Source organism: Saimiri boliviensis, chromosome 14 (assembly GCF_048565385.1).
Source record: "Saimiri boliviensis isolate mSaiBol1 chromosome 14, mSaiBol1.pri, whole genome shotgun sequence".
NCBI lineage: Eukaryota > Metazoa > Chordata > Mammalia > Primates > Cebidae > Saimiri > Saimiri boliviensis.
In genome coordinates this window covers 47,403,404-47,426,924 of record NC_133462.1, presented here as the reverse complement: position 1 = coordinate 47,426,924, position 23,521 = coordinate 47,403,404, and the positions used below count along the sequence as shown (strand labels likewise).

The following is a 23,521-nucleotide window of genomic DNA, read 5'->3' as shown; positions in this document are numbered from 1 at the left end:
AGATCATCAAGCATTAGATTCTCGTAAGAAGCGTACAACATAGATCCCTCAAATATGCAGTTCAAAATAGGGTTCTCGCTCCTATGAGAATCTAATATTGCGGCTGATCCGAAAGGAGGTGGAGCCCACGTGGTAGTGCTCACCTTCTCATGTGCAGCACAGTTCCTAACAGGCCAGTACTGGTCCGTGGCCCAGGGGCTGGGGTCCCCTGCTCTAAGTCATGCATGGGTGTCCCAAAACAAAATAGGAGGCCTATTACCTCTTACTGACAACTTATTTCTTATTTCTGTTGATATATTCTACTTTGAACTAGGTAACCAAACTTACCAGAATAACATCCAAAATTAAAAGGGTAAATTCAGTCAATTCAGAACTCATGTCATCAAATGTGAATTCGATGACATAAGTTCTGATGATATTAATAGTTAATATATACCCAGTGCTTACTACATGCCAGGCATTTTGGTTCTAAGCACTGACCATTTACTTACCTTTTCTATAAAGTAACTGCCTGATGACCTCCAGATAAGGAGGATGTAACTACTGCAGGAAATGTTATGAACTCAAAAACCAGATATTGTGAGTTTCTAACAACTTTAAGTACATATTTTTTTTTTTAAGTTTAATATACATGTAAACTGCACATCTCCATGTATTTTTGCACTCTACTCACTCTTAAAACTGTCCCTAAAAAGGCAAGACTTCACTCACCTCCCCTTCCGGGCAAACTCAATCGACTTAATGGCTGTGGTATTGCTTGTTCCAGTTGTTACTCTGAAGGAAGCAACGAGATCCTGAGAGTCTGTTTTTAGGACCAAAATCTAAAGTTTAAAGGAGGGGGGAAGTAAGTAAGTGTTTCAATAACTAACAGTAATTAGATCTGGCTTGTTTCTAAAATTACATGGAGACTGGATAAAAATGCAAATGTCTCTATTCCCATATATTTAACCTGATTAACTGAGATTGCTGTTTTGCTTCCTTAAAGAAAATCTATTCTTAAAATATGATGCTTAGCATTATTCACAAGAGCCAAAATGTAGAAGCAACCTGAGCATCCACTGACAGATGAGCCGTATACACAGAAGTTACATATATAGATATATAATGGAGTATTATTGAACCTATAATACTCAATAATATTAAAAGGAGGGACATTCTGACATGGATGAAACTTGAGGACATTAAACTAAGTGCAATAAGCCAGTCACAAAAGGGCAAATACTATATGATTCCCCTTATATGAGGTACTTAGAGTAGTGAAATTCATAAAGACATAGATAGGGTAGAAGGGAAATGGGAAATTATTATTCAATAGGTACAGAATTCCAGTTTTACAAGATGAAAAGAGTTCTAAAGATAGATGGTGGTGAATATTGCACAATCAAGTGAAAGTACTTTAATGCCACTGAATTGTTTGGTTAAATACGGCTGAAATGGTAAAATTTGTGTGTATTTTATCACACACAAAAAAATGTAGGCTGTGTGTGTATTATCACAATTTTTTAAAAACTGCCTTTCTAAGGCTAGGTATGGCAGTTCACACCTGTAATCCCAGCACTTTGAGAGGCTGAGGTGGGTGGATCACTTGAGATCAGGAGTAATCCCAGCTACTCGGGAGGCTGAGGCAGGAGAATCTCTTAAACCTGGGAGGTGGAGGTAGTAGTGAGCTGAGATCATGCATTGCACTCCAGCCTGGGCAAGAGTGAGACTCCGTCTCAAAACAAAACAAAACAAAAAATAAAAATAAAAAACAAACAAACAAAAAAATTGCCTTTCCAAAACAGGCATAAAATTATACTAGCTCATGTGCCCTTGTCAAAAAATGAAAATAAATCAAGATGCTCAACGGAACTATTCTAAGCATGAAAAGAACCTTTAAAGATCACCTGACTTCTTATTCCACAGAACAAACACCTTCTACTACAACGTATTCCAGAGAAAAGGCCTACACATTCCAAAAGGCAAGGGAAGAAGTTTAACAAAAAAGGGAAAAGGAGGATAATAAGTCTCAGTAAGTACTGTAAGTTAAGCAGGCCTGAAATATACAATCTTTTTTTTTTTTTTTTTTGAGATGGAGTCTTGCTCTGTCACCCAGACTGGAGTGCAATAACACAATCTCAGCTCACTGCAACCTCTGCCTCCTGGGTTCAGGCAATTCTCTGCCTCAGCCTCCCAAGTAGCTGGGATTACAGGAACATGCCACCACGCCTAATTTTTGTATTTTTAGTAGAGATGGCGTTTCACTACCTTGGCCAGGCTGGTTTTGAACTCCTGAACTCGTGATCCACTTGCCTTGGCCTCCCAAAGTGCTGGGATTACAGGCGTGAGCCACTGCGCCTGGCCAATTATACAATCTTTCATAAAACCAGGTATTAAGACATTTTGATTAGCAGTGCTCCAGTTGATTACATGACATTTAAATTTTATAATTTCATAATGGCCCTTCATTACTAGCATCCAGTAAAGGTCTTTCCATGGTTTTCCAGGTCAAATAATCTCTGACCACTCTAAATCCAAAGAACAAACATTCTTATTAAGGGATGGAAAAAAATAAGACCATATTTGCTGCAGAAAGGAGCCATGGTTAGTCCAAGAATACAAAAAAATTTCAAAGGAAACAAAACAAGTAAACATTACATGGGCCAACGCAGAAGATGCCCGATTTCTCAGCTTCTAGACCTACCTTGCCTTTTGCGTTTCCCGTATAAATATATTCCCCTCGCCTATCAAAAGATGCCACCACGTTCAAATCGGAGTCATCGTCCACCGGCAGAACAACATGTTTGGAATCTGAAAGGGTCAACATGACAGGAGCAGATTTCATGGGACACACGAGAACCTTGTTCCTGTTTAAAAATACGAACAGTACGTTGGCTGTTGCTTTGGTATCAGCAGGCTGATTCCCTGTCCTTTCTCCTGAACCCCTTCCATGCCCTCAACATCTCTCCCAGCCCAAGCAAATTTGAAACAGTGAAAAACCATAAAATCCACATATCTATAACAGGGCAAAGACTGAGTAAAATTAGTCCTGATGAAATACAACGTAATCATTAAAAATAATAATAATAAAAAGTAATAAACGACTAAAATATGAAATAGAGGGGAAAAGTAAAATACTGATTATAAATGCATATTTATGTACATTTAGTATGTATTCAACTATGAGGCACTATTTAATAAGATGTATACTTAAAGAGAACTCAACTAAGAAAGAATCCAGAGAAATGAACAGTTATGCCTAGGTGACGGAATGGTGAGTAACTCTTTTTTTAAAATGCAGTTTTAATATTGAACTGTTTCCTCCACTAAAGAAATCCAAATAATGAAGGAGGAAAAAGTCCCTCCCACAGCAAGGCCCAATTATTTTATTTTATTTTTTTTTTGAGACAGAGTTTCACTCTTGTTACCCAGGCTGGAGTGCAATGGCGCAATCTCGGCTCACCACAACCTCCGCCTCCTGGGTTCAGGCAATTCGCCTGCCTCAGCCTCCTGAGTAGCTGGGATTACAGGGATGCGCCACCATGCCCAGCTAATTTTTTTTTTGTATTTTTTTTTTAGTAGAGACGGGGTTTCACCAGGATGGTCTCGCTCTCTTGACCTCGTGATCCACCCACCTCGGCCTCCCAAAGTGCTGGGATTACAGGCGTGAGCCACCGCGCCCGGCCGGCCCAATTATTCTTATGCCCACCTTTGCCCATTCTTAAAGTCTTAACATTGGTCAGTTTTTAATTATATAATATACTCTCCTTAAAATGTATTCAGTAGGCCAGGCATGGTGGCTCATGCCTGTCATCCCAGCACTTTGGGAGGCTGAGGCAGGTGGGTCACTTGAGGTCAGGAGTTGACCAGACTGGCCAACATGGCGAAACCCTGTGTCTACTAAAAATACAAAAATCGGCCAGGTGTAGCAGCAGCTGCCTGTAATCCTAGTTGCTCGGGAGACTGAAGCAGGACAATCACTTGAACCCAGGTGGCGGAGGCCTCAGTGAGCCCAGACTGCGCCACTGTACTCCAGCCTGAGCATTGCAATGAGACTCCATATCAAAAAAGTTAGAATGTAAAAAAAAAAAAAAAAAAAAAAAATGTGTTCAGAGCCAGGCACCATGGCTCACACTTGTAATCCCAGCACTTTGGGAGGCAGCCAAGGCAGGTGGATCACGAGGTCAGGTAAGACTAGCCTTGCCAACATGGGGAAACTCCATCTCTACTAAAAATACAAAAATTAGCCAGGCAAGGTGGCATGCACCTGTAGTCCTAGCTACTCGAGAGACTGAGGCAGAAGAACCGCTTGAACCCAGGAGGCAGAGGTTGCAGTGAGCCAAGAATACACCACTGCACTCCAGCCTGAAGTGACAGAGTGGGGACCCTGTCTCAAAAAAAAAAAAAAATGTATACAGCAGAGCCAACCTAGACAGCAAGGTTATTTTATGTAGAAGGTTTGAAGAGATGTATATTTGCCTTCTAAAACCATAAACTAAAACTGTCACGAGCCCAGAGCTAATCCATATAGAATTAGATCCCACCCCAGGGAGAAATAGCTTAAACATACTGATCTCGTGGATGATATTGGACTTTTAAGATGGGTGAAGGGAATCGAAATCTCTGGTCGCAGTCGCCTGAAAGAACATCCCACTGTGACACTATGTTATCAGTGGAAGCACTCACGAGTTTATGACCATCTCGACTCCAGCTGAGAAGAAAAAAGCGGTAGTTTAGCACATTTTCTAAGTATATCATACCACTCTCCTGCATAAACTGTGTAAGTCACACGCATTGCTACAACTGCACAGATCAACAATGTTTTTGATTTTGTTCTACATATACTCAAATCCACAAGCTTTTCCAACTAGGCAATAAATAAGAATGTTTTCATTATATTTTCTTACCTAGTAGTAATAGAAGCTCATAATATTTCAAGATAAAACTATAAAGTGACTCAGTGAAATAAAAAACATCTTAGAAGGGTCTAAAATCAGCTGGCCTTTCAGGGTTGATATATTTGAACTTTCTGAAATTATCTCAGAAGTAGTACCATCATGGTATAAACAAAACAAAAAAAGGGGTAAGTACCTGTTATTTAAAACAATTTGAAAAGGAACTGAGAAAGAATTAATTCCTCCTGCTAAGCACAGTTAAACACGTTGGACATCATATATAAAACAGACAAAAAAGGTTCTGAAAGGTAGACAAAAGGGCAGGCAAGCCAGAGACTGCAGAATCTGAAGGATGACACAGGAGTGAAATTCTCAAATTTTGTTTTTGCCTCATGTACCCCATTCTGGGTGAAGGAGAAACCAACAACCTGGTAATACCAGTGGGCACACACAAAAAGCTCCAAGAAGAGCTTGCTTTCTCCAGCTGAGGAACCAGGAAAGGACAGCCTGGCAAGACGGAAAACTTTAAGACAATAACCAATCTACTCCCGCCAAACATCACAGAAAAGAACTGCAAATTCCCCTCTTAGCCAGGTTCAAGCAGATAGCCTAGACTTCCCCTTTATCCAGGTATAACGAGGCACCCTCCCCCCCTCACTGGAGCGGTGTCAGAGAAGGCTCAGTAGGGAATCAGACTTGCAGTGATGAGGTCACACCACCATGGTGTCAGAGGAGGCCATCTAGAGAGAAGAAACAAGGAATTCCTATCCTTCCCAGACAGGCTGGTATCAGCAGAGACCTAGTGGAGAACCTAAACTTCCAATCCCGCCCAGCAGTAATGAGGCCAAGTAAGAAGAAACCTGGACTTTCACTCTCTCTGGCAATAATAGTGAGACTCCATTCCCCTGTGCAGTATCAGAGGACGTCTGCTCATCTAGAAGATTTACATAAAATCTATAGGCAGGGCGCAGTGGCTCACACCTGTAACACTGTAGCACTTTGGGAGGCCATGGTGGGCGAATCACCTGAGGCCAAGAGTTCAAGACTAGCCTGACCAACATGGTAAAACCCCATGTCTACTAAAAATACAAAAAATTAACTGGGCAGGATGGTGTGTGCCTGTAGTCCCAGCTACTCAGGAGGCGGAGGCAGGAAAACCACTTGAACCTGGGAGGCAAAAACTGCAGTGAGTCAAGATGGTGCCACTGAGCTCCAGCCTGGGTGATACGGTGAGACTTAGTCTCAAGAAAAAATAAAAAATAAATAAGATCTACAGTCTCGTAATATCCAAAGTGCTCAGGTTTCAACTGAAAACCACTCAAGAACAAAGAAAATATCAATTTGAATAAGAAAAGAAAAGACAGTCAACAGACACTAATACAGAGATGACATGTTAGAATTACCTGACAAAAATTACAATGCAGCCATCATAAAAATGCTTCAACAAACAATTATTAACATCCTCAAACACTGGAAAAAAAAAACTCAAAAAAATCTCAGCAAAGAAATAGAAGATACAGAGAAGACCCAAATGTGAATTTTGGAACTGAAAAATATAGTAAGAGAAATAAACTCAATAGCTGAATTCAGCAGCCAATGGAGTTAAAAAAGGGAAAGAATCAGCAAACTGGAAGATGGAATAAAAACTACCCAATCTTAATAGAGAGAAAATAGACTAATATACATACACAAACACACACACACACACACACACACACAGAGTAACATATATAATTATATATAAAATAACATATATATACACAGTCACACACAGATACATATACACACACACATACATATACACACACACACATATACACATACAGGGCCTGTAGAACTATAACAAAAGATCTAATATTCATGTCATCAGAGTCCTGGAAGGACAGAATACAGACTGGAATGTTAAGGTACTTGAAGAAATAATGGCTGAAATTTTCCTAAATGTGGCAAGAGATATAAAACCTACAGATTCAAAAACATCAACTAAGATGAGCCCAAAGAAATCCACTCCAAGAAATACAGGCAAACTTCTGAAAACTAAAGACAATACATAAAAATCTTGAAATCTGCAAGAGAAAAATCATGCCTTACCTATAGGGGAACAACAAAGTGAATGACAGGTGATTTCTCATCAGAAACCATGGAGGCCAGAAAGAAGTGGCACATTTTTCAAGTGCTGAAAGAAAAGAACTGTCATCCTACGAATAAATGCGTAAACTGAAACATTTGCTGCCAGCAGACACACTCTAAAGAATGGCTAAATCGTGTCTGGAAAAGATTAAACGAAGAGTTTAGAATATCAGGAAGGAAAAATGAACAATGAAAAGAGTATAAAAATATGGGTAGATAAAATTACTTTTTCTCGGCCGGGCACAGTGGCTTATGTCTGTAATCCCAGCACTTTGGAAGGCCAAGACAGGTGGATCACCTGAGGTCAGGAGTTTGAGACCAGCTTGGCCAACATGGTGAAATCCCATCTCTAATAAAAATACAAAATTAGCCGGGTGTGATGGCACGGGAATCCCAGCTACTCAGGAGGCTGAGGCAGGAGAATCACTTGAACCCCGGAGGCAGAGGTTGCAGTAAACCAAGATTGCACCATTGCACTCCAGCCTGGGCAACAAGAGCAAAACTCCACCTCAAAGAAAAAGAAAAAAAAATTAATTTTTCTCTTTTTGAATTTTGATGTTTGAAACATACATTTTAACACTGTCTTATGTGGGTCTCAACGTACGTAGAGCAAACATTTAAGACTATTATACACAAGAAAGGACAAGGGGATGACAGGAAGGTAAGGTTTCTACACTTCACTTAAACTGGTAAAATATTCACCAATACAACTTATCACCAGTAGACTGTAGTAAGTTATAAATGTATGATGTAAAACCTAGTAACCACTAATGCTACACAAGGATATACACTCATAAACACTACAGATAAAAGGAAATTCTACAAACTTGTCCAAGTAACCCACAGGTAGGCAGGAAACAAAAACAAAAAACAAATGGAACAAGGAAAAACCTAACCCAAATCCGGTAATTTATCCAGATTTTGAAATCAAGAGGAGAAACTATTGAGAAACTTAGCAGGCAATATAATCTCCATGGTTAAGAACATGGCTCAAAAGTCAGACTTCTGCTCAAGCCGAGACATTACCACCTCCTAGCTGTGTGATTTTAGGCAAGTTACTTAAGTTTTATGCATTTCCATTTCCTCTTCTATAACACAGGAATAAAAACAAATATCTGCAGAAAGCTGTTGAGAGAATTTAAATTAATACATATAAAATTCTTAGCCTGGCACATAATAAGTACTCAATGCCCGTATATAATAAGTGCTCAAAAAATATTATTTATATCAGAGACAAGACAAACATACTCCCAGACTTAGGACTCCAGGAACAGAGGAAGGCAGGGGTTAAACCGAGGAAGTAAATATAGAGGGATTAAGTTAAAGCCTGCACACAAAAGGACTCTGGCGTCTCTCTTCTACTGGCTCTAGAATACCTATAGTTAGGCAAATAGCGGATCCTTCCAGAGAATGTCAACTCCAACGAGGCCTAAAGGCACTAACACGCAAAGCTGCACGATAAAAATGCCAATAGCTGGATGGATGATGATGATGGGAGTATAAAAGGGAAAGTTAAAATTCAAATACACTGTAACAGGAAACCCAATTTCTGAAATTAACAAACCAAGAAAAAGCAATACACGTTATATTATAAATACAAAACTAAACAGCAGAAGAAATAACCCCCAAAAATAGAAGTCCACTGGGAACAGCACAAGACTGGAAGTGAGGAGAAAAAAGGAACAGGTTTCGTTGCTATTCTTGTAAGCCTTTTAGCACAATTTGACTACAGAACAAAATGTTAGCTATGATTCCGTTTTCCCTCTAAACTCTTCTGTACTAGGGGGTGGGTGGGTTAAAAAAAAAACAAAAACCTACTGCTACTGCACTATAAGTTTTGTTTTCTTTCACAGCAAGCTTGTATTTCTGTCATAATGGAGGGAAATCTAACTAAAAATTAAGTTATAAACAAAAGTAAAAACTAAGAAAATAATTTATTCTTCAACTCCAAATTCCATAAGCTTAAAAATTAGGGACTGGCTGGGCTCGGTGGCTCAAGCCTGTAATCCCAGCACTTTGGGAGGCCGAGGCGGGTGGATCACGAGGTCAAGAAATCGAGACCATCCTGGTCAACATGGTGAAACCCCGTCTCTACTAAAAATACAAAAAAATTAGCTGGGCATGGTGGCATGTGCCTGTAATCCCAGCTACTCAGGAGGCTGAGGCAGGAGAATTGCCTGAACCCAGGAGGCGGAGGTTGCGGTGAGCCGAGATCGCGCCATTGCACTCCAGCCTGGGTAACAAGAGCAAAACTCCGTCTCAAAAAAAAAAAAAAAAAAAAATTAGGGATTATCAAACTTTCTTACAGCTTCTTTCCCAAAGACAGATGGGTCTCTACTGATTCCGCGTGAAGTCTAAAAGATCATTTAGATCCACCTATGGCCCCCATCCAGCGCTTTGATTTCTTCTGCAGCATCCTAAAAAGCAGGGCGGGAAGCTCAGGCAGGAACAGCTCTCAGACAGCTCTCTCCTGGGCAGTCAATCCTATCCATGGCACCTTTGCTTGACAGCTCTTCTCTACTCGGAGTTAACTTTTGTTTCCCTATAGCTAACTAACTTCTGCTCACTACCTACTAGTTCTGTTTTCTTTTTAGGGTTTTTGTTTTTGAGATAGGGTCTTGCTCTGTCACCCAGTCAGATCTCAGCTCACTGGTTCAAGTGATTCTCCCACCTCAGGTTCCTGAGTAGCTGGGATTACAGGTACGCATTACCACGCCCAGCTAATTTTTGTATTTTTAGTAGAGACGGGGTTTCACCATATTGGCCAGGCTGGTCTCGAACTCCTGACCTCAAGTCATCTGTGAGCCTTGGCCTCCCAAAGTGCTGGGATTACAAGCATGAGCCACTGCACCCAGCCAGTACCCACCAGTTCGGCTTCTATATCCTGGGCTATTTCATCTCTTTCACACATCAACTATAATAGTTGAAGTCAGCTATCACACCTACCCAGAACTTCTCTTGGTAAAATTTCGTCCCTAATATGCTCAAATAAAGAACATTTAAATAACTATGATGCATGTATACTATGCAATATTCTATATACACAACTATTTAAAATAATGAGACACAGAAAAATATTTACTATATGCTAAGTGGAAAAAGCAAACTACAGAACAAACCACATTTTTAAAAAAAACATAATGTGAATATATGTACTAATTTTTTTCTACCTAGAAAGAGATACAGATAGCTTATAGATAGATCATTCCATACTCTGTAACAGTAGTTACCCCACGAAGTAGACAAAAGAATTTCATTTTTTACTTTGCATATTTATATATTGTTTTAATTTTTAAAAATATTTTTAAATGGTCGGGTGAAGTGGCTCACGCCTGTAATCCTAGCACTTTGGGAGGCCAAGGCAGGCGGATCACCTGAGGTCAGGAGTTCAAGACCAGCCTGGCCAACATGGTGAAATCCTGCCTCTACTAAAAATACAAAAATTAGCCAGGCATGGTGGTGGGCACCTGTAATCCCAGCTACTTGGGAGGCTGAGGCAGGATAATCGCTTGAACCTGGGAGGCAGAGGTTGCAGAGAGCCAAGATCACGCCATTGCACTGCAGCCTGGGCAACAGAGAAAGACTCTGTCTCAAAAATGTATATATAAATTTTTTTTAAATAATCAAGTATAGAGAGGGGTTGAAAAATCTCTCACTCTATATCCTCTGACTAATAACACACTTCTGGAAGTCTACTGTAATGACAAACCATAGACCAAATGCCCGCTGGGCATCTCAGATGCTTGTTGGAACATCTCCCATTCATCCAACAAGTATCTGAATGCCTACTATGTATCAGGTACAATGCTAGAAGCTGAGAACATAGCAGTGAAATGGCACACAAGGTTCATATTCTCACAGCACTTACCTTGTTACAGGGAAGATACTCTAACACAAATATTTGCAATCAACTACCATGAAAATAATAGGAGAAACGCAACCATAATGTCAACTTACCTCTTCCCCCTCAAATCTTCCATTTCTTAAACCAAGCCAGAAACCTAAGAATCACCTTAACTTTTCCACTTCGCTCACATCCCAATCTAATTAATGACTAAGTCCTCTTATTTCTACCATTTCTCACATCTAACTTGACTCCTTTCTTACTGCAACATTCATCGTCTCTAGCCTACACCACAGCAGTTCTATCTTCACTCACTGTTGCACCTTCGATCTCTTTTCTACTTGCTGCTCTGAAGATCCTCCTAAAATAAAAACCCATCATGTTACTTTCCTGCCAAAATCTTTTAATGACTTCACAGTACATACAGTTCAAATTCATGAGTATGGCGATGAGGTTCTCCATGAGGATCTCGGTTTCCCTTGGCTCTAGTCATATCATATTTCCCATACCACAATCCAGCTATCCTGATACCTGTAGTTCCCCATCGTACCATACTTGTTTCAAGCTGATATGCCTTTGCCTGTGCAGTGCCCTCTGCTTGGAATATGTGTGGCAAATATCTACTTATCTTACAAATTTAAAGTTATAAATTATCTGTCCAGGCGCAGTGGCTCACGCCTGTAGTCCTAGCACTTTGGGAGGCTGAGGCAAGTAGATTACCTAAGGTCAGGAGTTCGAGATCACCCTGGTCAACATGGTGAAACCTCATCCCTACTAGAAATATAAAAATTAGCTGGGCATAGTGGTGTGCACCTGTAATTCCAGCTACTCGGGAGGCTGAGGCAGGAGAATTGCTTGAACCCGGGAGATGGAGGGCGGCTGCAGTGAGCTGAGATCACACCATTGCACTCCAGCCTGGGCAACAGAGCAAGACTCCATCTCAAAATAAAATAAAGTTGTAAATTATCTCATCTATGGTGACTTTTCTACCATTATTCCCCTCCATTACAATTGATAACTTCTTTCTTTGCGCTTTTACTTCCACTAAATCTCAACTATAGTTCATGTACAGGACGTATGAAGCTTTATTACATGTACCTGTATGCAAATGCACCTCCCACTAATCATCAAGAATTTCTCATTTGTTTCTGTGTCCCCAGAGCCTAACATTGCACCTAGTTCATAACTCATGGTCAACACCTGCTCAATGAATGAATATGTAAGAAAAACTTTAGGCACAAAGACATTCACTAAACATTATGTAATTAAGGAAAACAACCAGAAAACAGTTAAGTAAATTATGGTTTATCTATCAGACAATATATACTCATTAAAAAGTTGTTAAAAGCTACTCAAGCAAAAAAAAAAAAAAGTCTAGACAGTATTAGGAGGGAAAAAACAAACTAAGAATCTAGCACAATTACAAACTATGCTTTAAAAATCTTATCTAGAAGGCCAGGTGCAGTGGCTCACACCTGTAATCCCAGCACTTTGGGAGGCCGAGGCAGGTGGATCACAAGGTCAAGAGATCGAGACCATCCTGGTCAACATGGTGAAACCCCATCTCTACTAAAAATACAAAAAATTAGCTGGGCATGGTGGCACATGCCTGTAATTCCAGCTACTCAGGAGGCTGAAGCAGGAGAATTGCTTGAACCCAGGAGGCGGAGGTTGCAGTGAGCCGAGATCGCACCATTGCACTCCAGCCTGGGTAACAAGAGTGAAACTCTGTCTCAAAAAAAAAAAAAAAAAAAATCTTATCTAGAAACTGGGCAGGCATGGTGGCTCACACCTGTACTCCCAGCACTTTGGGAGGCTGAGGTGGGAGGACCGATTGAGACCAGGAGTTCAAGATGAGCCTGAGCAACACAGCAAAACCCTGTCTCTTAAAAATAAAAAAAATTTTTTTAATTAGCCAGGCATGGTGGCACACATCTGTAGCTACTTGAGAGGATCGCTTGAGCCTGGGATTTCAAGGTTGCAGTGAACTGTGATCATGCCTGTGACTAGCCACTGCATTCCAGTCTGAGCCACAGAGCAATACCCTGTCTCAACAACAGCAAAACAAAGAAACAACAACAAAAAAGCTGTAGGTAGAAAGCAATAGTATCTGGTTACTAGGACTACAGAAAATACTTGTTATTTCTATTTTATTTTCCATGATTTTCTAGAATAAGTATATATTACTACATAACAAAAAAACACCTATTTTTAATAGGTAAGAATTTTTTAGTTTTTTTTTTTTTTTTTTAGAGATAAGGTTTATAGTCGCCCAGGCACTAGACTGCAGTGGCACAATCATGGCTCATTTCAGCCAGAACTTCTGGGCTCAAGTGATCCTCCCACTTCAGCCTCGTAAGTAGCCAGGATTACAGATGTGCACCATACGCCTGGCTAAATTTTTTTTACTTTTCATAGAGATGAGGTCTCACTATGTTGCCCAGGCTGGTCTCCTAAGCTCAAGGGATCCTCCCGTTTTGGACTCCCAAAGCACTGGGATTATACAGGCATGAGCCAGTGTATCTAGCCAGAGGTCTAAAATTATATTATGATGATGGTTGCATAACTCTGAATATATAAAAACCTGTGAATTGTACACTTTGGGTAAATTTTATGTTACGTGAAATATATGTATACATATATACACACACACACACACACACACACACACACACACCCTCTTAAACTGTTAAAAATATGTGTATCTATTTAAATCTTTATTGCAAGAATACAACCAAAAAGAAACACAAAGGCAGTGAAAGGAACCTAAAGAATCATCCAGTCCAGGGTTTCCTGGATTATTAGAAAAAAGTTGTGGCCTAAGCCACCAATACATTACTGGCCAAACTTTACATGATTCATGCCTCCTCCCAAACCAGTGCTTTATAATACCATTTAGACAAAAGGAGACAGAATTTAATTAACCTTGATCTGATTAGGTTCTTTTTTTTGGCCCCAAGTTCATTTTTAAAAAAATGCTGCCCCAAAATAAAATTTTCTGAAGCAAATGGTTTCAGAGAGTAAGAGTGAAATCAATGGGAATTTATGTAACAGTAGATTTCAACTGTTTTTACATTTGCCACAAAGCCTTAATAACTATATTTCACTGAAGGAATAGTCATACTTGTGATCACTAAAACTACTGAAATTCAGTAACCTGGACAAAGCTGAACTCAATAACTTCCAAGCTTCTGTCCTAACCGAGACTTTTTACTCTAAATGAAAAGTTAGTATCACAATGATACTACAATTACAATCTGAAAATCTCATTTCAGTATTGAGATATTCTTAGCACCTAATACAGATTCATATACAATGAATTTATCCCAAGAAAGGTGCTTCAAGAACACCATGGACTCAGGATCTACATAAACCATGAGAAACTATATTACTAATGGCTGAATATTTAAAAATCTAAGTACTAAAATATCTACGATGAGATTAGCAAATACATAGTTATTCATTCTCCTAACTCATATTTAACATATTAATTAAAAAATTTCTTACCATAAAGAACACACTGGATGGATGTGTGCACTAATTATTTTAGCAATGCCTCTTGTCAAGAAATCCCAGATGACAATTCGGCCATCATTACAGCCAACCGCAAGCAGTGTGCCCCACCTGTTAAAGGTGCAAGTCAAAGCCATGCTGATACAATCCAAAGTTCCATCAGCTTCCTAAAAATTGAAACAAATACGAGAGACAAAAACAGCCAGGTATTCAAATTATTTCCTAAAGATTATCATTTGTGATATGTTTATTGAATATAAATTATATTGTATACCAAAATAACTTCTCTGTGTCTTATTTCTATTAAAATAGCCAAAATGAAGAAACATTTATTAAAGATAACCACAGATTGTAGAAACAGATGTGATCAATCCCTTATATCACTACTATAACTTTGTATAAACTTTCTGGAAGGCAAATGGGCAAAATATAACACAAGTTTTTAAAATGTCACATCTATTGATGCAGCCATAATTCTGAAAATTTATTCCAAGAAAAAGAATTTAAAACAACAACCAAAAAGCCTGGAATCGCCTATATGCATAACACCAGAGAAGTCAAATTCTTTCATATCAATATCAAGCTGTTTAAAATAACCACAATGTCTATCCTCAAACATTTAAGTGTTACAAAATCGTTTTACACTAAAGCACAGGCTGGGTGCGGTGGCTCAAGCCTGGAATCCCAGTACTTTGGGAGGCCGAGGCGGGCGGATCACGAGGTCAAGAGATCGAGACCATCCTGGTCAACATGGTGAAACCCCGTCTCTACTAAAAATACAAAAAATTAGCTGGGCATGGTGGCGCGTGCCTGTAATCCCAGCTACTCAGGAGGCTGAGGCAGGAGAATTGCCTGAACCCAGGAGGCGGAGGTGGCGGTGAGCCAAGATAGCGCCTTTGCACTCCAGCCTGGGTAACAAGGGCGAAACTCCGTCTCAAATAAAAAAAAAAAAAAAAAAAAAAAAAAAAGTAAAGCACACTTAGAGCATATATTTTGATTACTATGTAAAAACACTGATCAAAAACAAGAAAAGCACATAAAAAAAACCTATGATGGTATTGTTTGTGAAAAACCCTGCAGCGCAAGTTTTTCTTTAATTTAAAGGAAAATGAACTGTAAGATTACAACATCATGGTAGGGTTTCTAGCCCACATTCCTTATTTCCTCCTGATCAAAATTATACACTAGTTCCTTATCATAAGAAAAGATATATTATCACACTTGATGCTTTTTGTCAAAACATAAGGATCAAAAAGCATTTTCTGTTCTAACATCAACACCAAGAAGTTACTATGTTCCTAAAATCACCACAAAACAATACTCTTACCTCTGGATAGTTCTGCCCAAAGGACTCTGCAACAAAGCAAAGAAAGAGTTGATGGAACATGTGCCACATAGCAGGGATCATACAACTCACAAACAGTATACAGCAGTGGCTGACAAAGCGAAAGGGGGATCTGAGGCCCTTTCAGGCACTCCATAAGGCCACACTGATTTTCAAGATCCTGCTAAGATGACTTGTTTACTCTCATTATCTTGGATATAACCTGTGATATTGTAACAGAGCAAAGGCGGAAACAGATGTAAGAAGCCCCCCAACTAGGCCGGGCACGGTGGCTCAAGCCTGTAATCCCAGCACTTTGGGAGGCCGAGGCGGGTGGATCACGAGGTCAAGAGATCGAGACCATCCTGGTCAACATGGTGAAACCCCGTCTCTACTGAAAATACAAAAAATTAGCTGGGCGTGGTGGCGCGTGCCTGTAATCCCAGCTACTCGGGAGGCTGAGGCAGGAGAATTGCCTGAACCCAGGAGGCGGAGGTTGTGGTGAGCCGAGATTGCGCCATTGCACTCCAGCCTGGGTAACAAGAGCGAAACTCCGTCTCAAAAACAAAACAAAACAAAACAAAACAAAACAAAAAAGAAGCCCCCCAACTTCTATTCAGGCATTCAAGAAATTAGTAAAAATGTCAAGATAATGGCATTTTCCCCACAAAATGCTTTTTGTTTTTGAAAACAAAATAACTACTTACATAAACATGTAATGGATTTATTATGGTTATTTCTAAATAATATACTTTAAAAATATTATCTCAGTTTTAACTTCTAAATTGGTAAACACTGGTAGGCAGATATCACCTACATAAACAAAATCTCTTTGGGGGTCCTCAACTTCTTAAAAGTATAATGGGAATCTGATACTAAAATGTTTGAGAACTGTTGACATATTCCAGTTAGCAATAGTCTTTCTCCATCACACCTTGTGAGCATTTCACAATTTATTTCCATATTTACTAATATAAGGGCAAGGAAAGGCAAGAGTCAATTCTTATCAGTCAAATTATCACAATTACTCTCTGATACCTTCATTAAAAGCAGCAATCACACTCCTTCCTAATAACAGCACTTAGGTTGCAACAATATCTGGTAGTTGATTAAACACAAAATTCTCTTTATTTCTTTTTTTGTTTTGGTTTGGCTTGAGATGGAGTGTCACTCTGACGCCCAGGCTGGAATGCAGTGGTGCGATTTCACTCATGGCAACATCTGCTTCCTGGGTTCAAGAGCTTCTCCTGCTTCGGCCTTGAAAGCAGCTGGGATTACGGGAACGTGCCACCAAGCCTGGCTATTTTTTGTATTTTTAGTAGAGACAAGGTTTCACCATGTTGGCCAGGCTGGTCTCGAACTTCTGACCTCAAGTGATCCGCCTGCCTCAGCCTCCCAAAGTGCTGGCATTACAGGCATAAGCCACTACACCCAGCCAAGTGCATACAAATTTTTGTGTAAACATGTTTATGTAAGCAAGGAAAAAGGTATACAAGGATAAACCCCACTTAAAATATGGGATGGGGAGACTTTCTTCTGTGTGTATGTATATGTGTGTATTTATTTATTTATTTGTTTTGAGACAAAGTTCAAGCTCATCCCACAGGCTGGAGTGTAATGGTGCAATCTCCACTCACTGCAACCTCCGCCTCACAGGTTCAAGTGATTCTCCTGCCTCAGCCTCCTGAGTAGCTGGGATTATAGGCACATGCCGCCACACCCAGCTAATTTTCGTATTTTTGTAGAGAGGCAGTTTCACCATGTTGGCCAGGCTGGTCTTGAACTGCTGACCTCAGGTGATCCACTTGCCTCGACCTCCCAGAGTGCTGGGATTACAGGCTTGAGTCACCACACCAGCCTCAACTGCTCATTACTGCTTTCAGCTGGATTCTCATAGTTCATTCATTTATTGTGGTTACACATTATACACAGTTACTTGTTTGTCTCTCCCCTTAGCTCTATTTATTTACAAGGGCAAAGCGGTATATTATTTCAATGTTTTCCAAACAGTAGGATACAATCCACCATAAATGGATAAATTAGTGAGTTGGAAGAATTAATTTAGAGAGTTAGAAAATTAGATATTTTCAATAGATTAGAAAATATCAGAGGACACTGAACATAACAAGGATTAAGTATAATTCTGAGAAATTTACACGTGTGGGTATAAGTACATATATATAATAAGCTGTGACAGAATATGTATTTCTTGCCATGATTTGTGATAAAAATAAGCTGGACAAACAATCTTATTTAACTATATCTCCAGTGCATGCTGGTGAATACACATCAGGGGCTCAAAAAGTGGTTGCAGAAGTAAAATTAGTATTTTACCTAGAAGCCACTTGCGTAACCACATTAAAAATACACGCCTGTAATCCCAATACTTTGGGAGGCTGAGGTGGGCGGACCATGAGATCAGGAGTTCTAGACCATCCTGGCCAACATAGTGAAACCCCATCTCTACTAAAAACACAACAAATTAGCCAGGCATGGTGGCGGGCACCTGTAATCCCAACTACTCAGGAGGCTGAGGCAGGAGAATCACTTGAACTCAGGAGGCAGAGGCTGCAGTAAGCTGAGATCACACCACTGCACTCCAGCCTGGGCAATAGAGCAAGACTCCATCTCAAAAGATAAATAAAAATAAATATTCCTTCCTAAGTTCATCCTAATTAATCTTCTGCATCATTCAAGAAAAGGCTTGCAAGACCCTGCTACTCTTTCAGAGTAGTAGCGTTATCACCTTTCTTCCATCCTTCAATTTTTAAAAATTAAGGGTCAACCTTTTGCTCTGTCTCCCACATCATTCTAAAATCATTGTAATCTGGCTTCTGTTCCAGCTGCTGAGGGGTCCCAAGCTGCCAAAGGACTAAACACAGCAACCCATTCTCAGCCCTCAGAACTCAACTGCTTTGACTGACTTCTGTGAAGACACCACGCCAATCTGTACTCTCTTCTTCCTCTACGTGGAATTATATAGGGAAGGCACTTGAAAATGTGCCTATCTCAGAGTAAGTACTTTATAACTGTTAGCTAACTTATCATCACTTATCCCTCCTCTTAGCCCCTAACTACAGATTGTGTGCTCGGCAATTTTCTTTTCTGTTCCTCCCCACTTTTCCCTTCATCATGTCCTCTATTCGCCAAGGTTTCAATGAGCCCATCTGTAAGATTACAGGTCTCTCCCATAAATCCAAACCTATCTCCTGACCCCTAGACCACACATGACATATCCAAAGCTGTCTTTGCCCAATGTCCTAACACTTTATCAACAGCACCTTTATTTGCTCCCATCATTTTTCACATCATTCTCTTACTCATCGCCACTATATGCAATCTCTTCTCAAATTTGTCATCCTTACCTCCTCAATGTCTTTTCTACGTCCTAGCTTAGGCCTTCCTTATCACTCATGTAATCTAGTCCTCCAAACCGGTTCTCCAAAACTCAACGCCACATCGCTGTCAGACAAACCATACAGACTCATAGCTCTAACTGAGTTACTTACTAAGTCAAAACCCTTCAATGCATCTACCCTGCCTTCCCTAAAAAGCCCAAACTTTTCAGCTAGGCATTCAAGGGCCAACACAAAATAGATGGCAACCAACCCCATCTATTTATCTACATCCTCTTTATCCACAACCTGGCCAAGCAGGAAAATTCTTCAGGTCTTCTCTCACTGATGCCTTACATTCCTATTGAGCATCCCTCCCCATATCTTCATACTTCGGCCTGTTGATATTTTACCACCATAAAAATCCACTTAAGCCCGGACACTTTGGGAGGCCAAGGTGGATGGACTGCTTGAGGCCAGAAGTTCAATACTAGGCTGGCCAACATAGTGAAATCCCACCTCTACTAAAAATACAAGAATTAGCCAGGTGTGGCAGTGTGCACCTGTAGTACCAGCTACTCAGGAGGCTGAGGCATGATAATCACTTGAACCCAAGAGACAGAGGTTGCAGTGATCCAAGATTGTGCCGCTGCTGCACTGCAGCCTGGGTGACAGAACAAGACTGTCGTTTAAAAAAAAAAAAAAAAAAAAAATCCACTTAAAACTCCAACTCCTCCACAGGTTTTGGGGGTTTGTTTTTCCTGGTTCACTTTCTTCCTTTGCCCCAAAGACATTCACTCTCTCTTCCAAATATTCATAGCAATTGGTAATGACTTTTTCAGGCCTGCCTACATTCTCCATTATACTACAGCTATTTTACATAATCACCTTAAACTCCCTGTTTAATTTAAAGCTCTTTAAGGGCAAAGACCATTTTGTTAAGTATCTTTGTAGCCCTTTTGACAATTAACACAACTTCTGATTTTTGTTTTAAGAGAAACCTAGAAGGAACAGCAAGTCGTGCAGAGATATCTGAAAACCTCAGACATCCCTAGTTTACCATGCTAAATGTCACCTATTGGAAGTCCAGGAGAAAGGACCTACGGTTTTTAAACAATCTGGATAGGAGGTAAGGAGGAAATGACTCAAAGTGAGGGTGACAAAAGGCAGTTGCCTCCGTATTTCGCACCTAAGTGTTTTACACATGGTCCCTAGTAAAGGACCTTAAACAGGAAGTCAGAATTATTGGATTCCAGTGTCAACTATGCCATTTACTTGCTTAATGCTCCTACCAGAAGATCTCCAAGTCTCCTCCTTAGACATCTCGTTTCTACAAAAAGATTAACCTGTCCAGGAACCCAATTCCCTGACAAGTCTTCAATGCTTCATCCCAAGCCTCACTTCAAATTCCATCTCCAACAACTCTAGCTCTGCCTGCTCTGGGCTACTTTAGCACCTGCGATCCTTATAATGAAAACTAAGTCACAAACTGCCTGTCCCCATAGCTCCATAATTGATATGAAAGTAGCATCGGGAGGGGCAATGCAATCTACTCGGGCAGAAGCTGGGCTTCCTCCTGTTGCTGCTCCACATCAGATGAGCCCAATGTTTCATTGCAGGACAGTGTCCCTCAGGTTGCAGTCTGACTCCCCTCCCGCCCGGGTTCCCTCCTTTCCAGTACCCAACGCTTCTCTTAAACGCAGCCATAACTCTTCTCACCCAGCAACTCGAGGTTCATCCCTGCGGACTGTGGCCGCCCGGTCTTAGCTCCGGCAACAACGCCTTCTCCCCGGCCGGCTTCAGCAACTTGCGTCTAAGTGGTGGGCGCCGCAACTAGCCTGGCGCAAGCTCCGGAGACTTTCGGACTTAGAAGGCCCCGCGGCTTCCGCTTTCTTCCCCCGCCTTCCTTGTTCGTTTCGGGTGGGCTGCCCAAATATATGCCTGACCAAGAGCAAGTGTAAACTCCCTCGGAAACAATTAATTATGATCTTTGCTGAGTTACAAAAATGTTATTGTCACTAGTGACTTTAAATAGCGAGAGAACTTAAGGCTATTTGCTCCTAGAACAAGTAGGTGAGCTAGAAATTCCAGGCATACAGTTAACCTACTTACTAGCCCTTGCTGTGTTGTGTGTTCAGCGGCGTTGTCCGGGCGGGCTACCTCAGATTCAGCAGGAAAGGTTCCGGGCCAGTCCTACTAACGCAGGAAAGCAGGGAGGTCGTCCCCTAGTGCTCGGGTGTGCAGCGCCGCTGACTGCGTCAAGGCGCGTACTGACCCTGTGTGTAGGAGGCGTTGCAGGGGGTTTCAGTTTCGTGAAAATTATTTCTCATTTCTAAAGATATGCCATTGATCCTACCGAAAGGTATGATAACATATGTTAAGGCCTGTTTATGTGAGGATAACAAAAACCTTATTATGTCAGGTTTTACCGTTTACCCAGCGTTGACCGGGACGCTGGTGAAAAATAATTCGAATGAGGGGTGGACGGAGTTTCCCGGAGCTCAGTCATACAGAAGAACTCCGATGAGATACCCAAAGCAGTTAGAGAAGTCCGATTGATGGTATCCAGCGAAAGAGCAAATTTTATATGAACACATTCCTACTATAAATGCTGTGACTCATCAGAAAACGGAAAGAACGGCAGAAGCTCGGGCTAGGTCTCCAACAATGGAAAAATACATATACACAAGGTTATTAATTGCAGTATTGTCCGTAATTCCAAACTTCTGGAAACAATAATGAAACTTTTGAACAAGGGAGCCCAGCATTTTCATTTTGCACAGGGCTCTGCAAATTACCTGTATGTAGCTAGTCCGGTCCGCCTCTGACAAATTTGCAGAAAGAGAAGCCTCATTCACACAGTATACCCTGTCCTCGGGCCCCAGTTGATTGCTCTTTCAGTAAGCCCCTGACCTAAGCTGAACCCAATTAAATTCCTTTCCCAAGAATCTGGAATGGGAATTAAGTGGCCCCCACAGTCTGACACATCAATCGAAGAGAATAAGTGTGAATTAATGAGCTATTTACTGGCCCCTAATAATAGATGGACACCATGGTAGTTGGCTGTAGGTTGCAGAAGAAAGCAGAGGTCCAGAAACAAGTCAAAGATAGTTTGTATATCCAATTGTCGCCCAAAAACATGCTACATTAATGTCTTCTCTTTCCATTATCCTTGGACTTTATTATAAAGTATGCCTTTTGCGGCCTGGAGCGGTGTCTCATGCCTCAATCCCTCGGCCTCCCAAAGTGCTGGGATTACAGGCGTGAACCACCGTGTCTGGCCCTGAAAGTTTTTTTTTTAACCTGGTGAAAATACACTTTGGCATAAATACTAAAAATACAAAAATGCTACAAAAAATACAAAAATTAGCCAGGCATGGTGGTGCATGCCTGTAATCTCAGCTACTCAGGAGGCTGAGGCAGGAGAATCGCTTGAACTGGGAAGGCGAAGGTTGCGGTGAGGCAAGATCATGCCACTGCACTCCAGCCTGGGAGATAAGAGTGAAACTCCAACTCAAATAAATAAATTAAATAAATAAACTGTTTTACAACTTGTCCAATGAAGCAAGTATTAATACTTTTATCACTAAACCAGAAAACTTGCACTGAAAATGACAATTGAATAAAATTCTTCTAGGAAAGTTTAAATGACCTATGAGGTAGCAGAAATGTACTTGAAGTTGTGTTCATCTTACCAGGATTATGGGTTTGACAAACCACACATTGGTAATAAACTCTTAGTAATTTAGAACAGTCATCACACACACCCATTCACACACATACATACACACACATTTAATTTGGAACATTTTATCTCTTCCATGACTCCTGAAAAGCTTAATAATGGAAGCTTTAAGGAATTCTCCCACCTCATCTCCCACCTCAGCCTCCCAAGTAGCTGGGACTACAGACATGCATCACTATGCCCTGCTAATTTTTGTAATTTTTGTAGAGACAGGATTTCCCCATGTTGCCCAGGTAGACGTCAACCTCTTGGACTCAAGAAATCTGCCTGCCTTGGCCTCTGAAAGTACTGGGATTACAGGAATGGGGCACTGCACCTGGCCTTCAATTAATTATTGTCCTGTTTGGGTTAGCAATTTTATAAACCAGTCATTCATTTTGTTAGAGTTCTGTTCTGAGAATTCTTACCTAATCCAAATGATATGATCCTAAAGTTATCAGAAAGCTGTAGGCAGCTTTTTCTCAAGATCATGGGTCAAGATTTACTATCATGAGACTCTTATCTCTCAAATTTTTTGCTTATGCCTGTATGAACAATATAACTGAAAAAGGGGCCGGGCGCGGTGGCTCAAGCCTGTAATCCCAGCAATTTGGGAGGCTGAGGCGGGTGGATCACGAGGTCGAGAGATCGAGACCATCCTGGTCAACATGGTGAAACCCCGTCTCTACTAAAAATACAAAAAATTAGCTGGGCATGGTGGCACGTGCCTGTAATCCCGGCTACTCAGGAGGCTGAGACAGGAGAATTGCCTGAACC

General features: G+C 40.7%; 1 protein-coding gene across 3 annotated transcripts in view; it reads right to left on the bottom strand.

The window, feature by feature from the left end:
- The window catches only part of RBBP5 (RB binding protein 5, histone lysine methyltransferase complex subunit), a 36,653-nt gene extending 15,742 nt beyond the window's left edge, over positions 1 to 20,911 (bottom strand). For 2 of the 3 annotated variants that reach the window (XM_039466894.2, XM_039466895.2), the window contains exons 1-6: positions 20,740 to 20,911; positions 15,689 to 15,714; positions 14,356 to 14,528; positions 4,550 to 4,690; positions 2,684 to 2,846; positions 712 to 821 (exon numbers count right to left, since the gene is read on the bottom strand). In XM_039466894.2, the coding sequence (XP_039322828.1) occupies positions 712 to 821; positions 2,684 to 2,846; positions 4,550 to 4,690; positions 14,356 to 14,528; positions 15,689 to 15,714; positions 20,740 to 20,758 (632 nt within the window). In that variant the 5' untranslated portion in view covers positions 20,759 to 20,911. The remainder of the gene's footprint in view (positions 1 to 711; positions 822 to 2,683; positions 2,847 to 4,549; positions 4,691 to 14,355; positions 14,529 to 15,688; positions 15,715 to 20,739) is intronic. The other variant, XM_039466893.2, reaches the window with a different exon arrangement.
- Between the last annotated feature and the right edge of the window lie 2,610 nt (positions 20,912 to 23,521).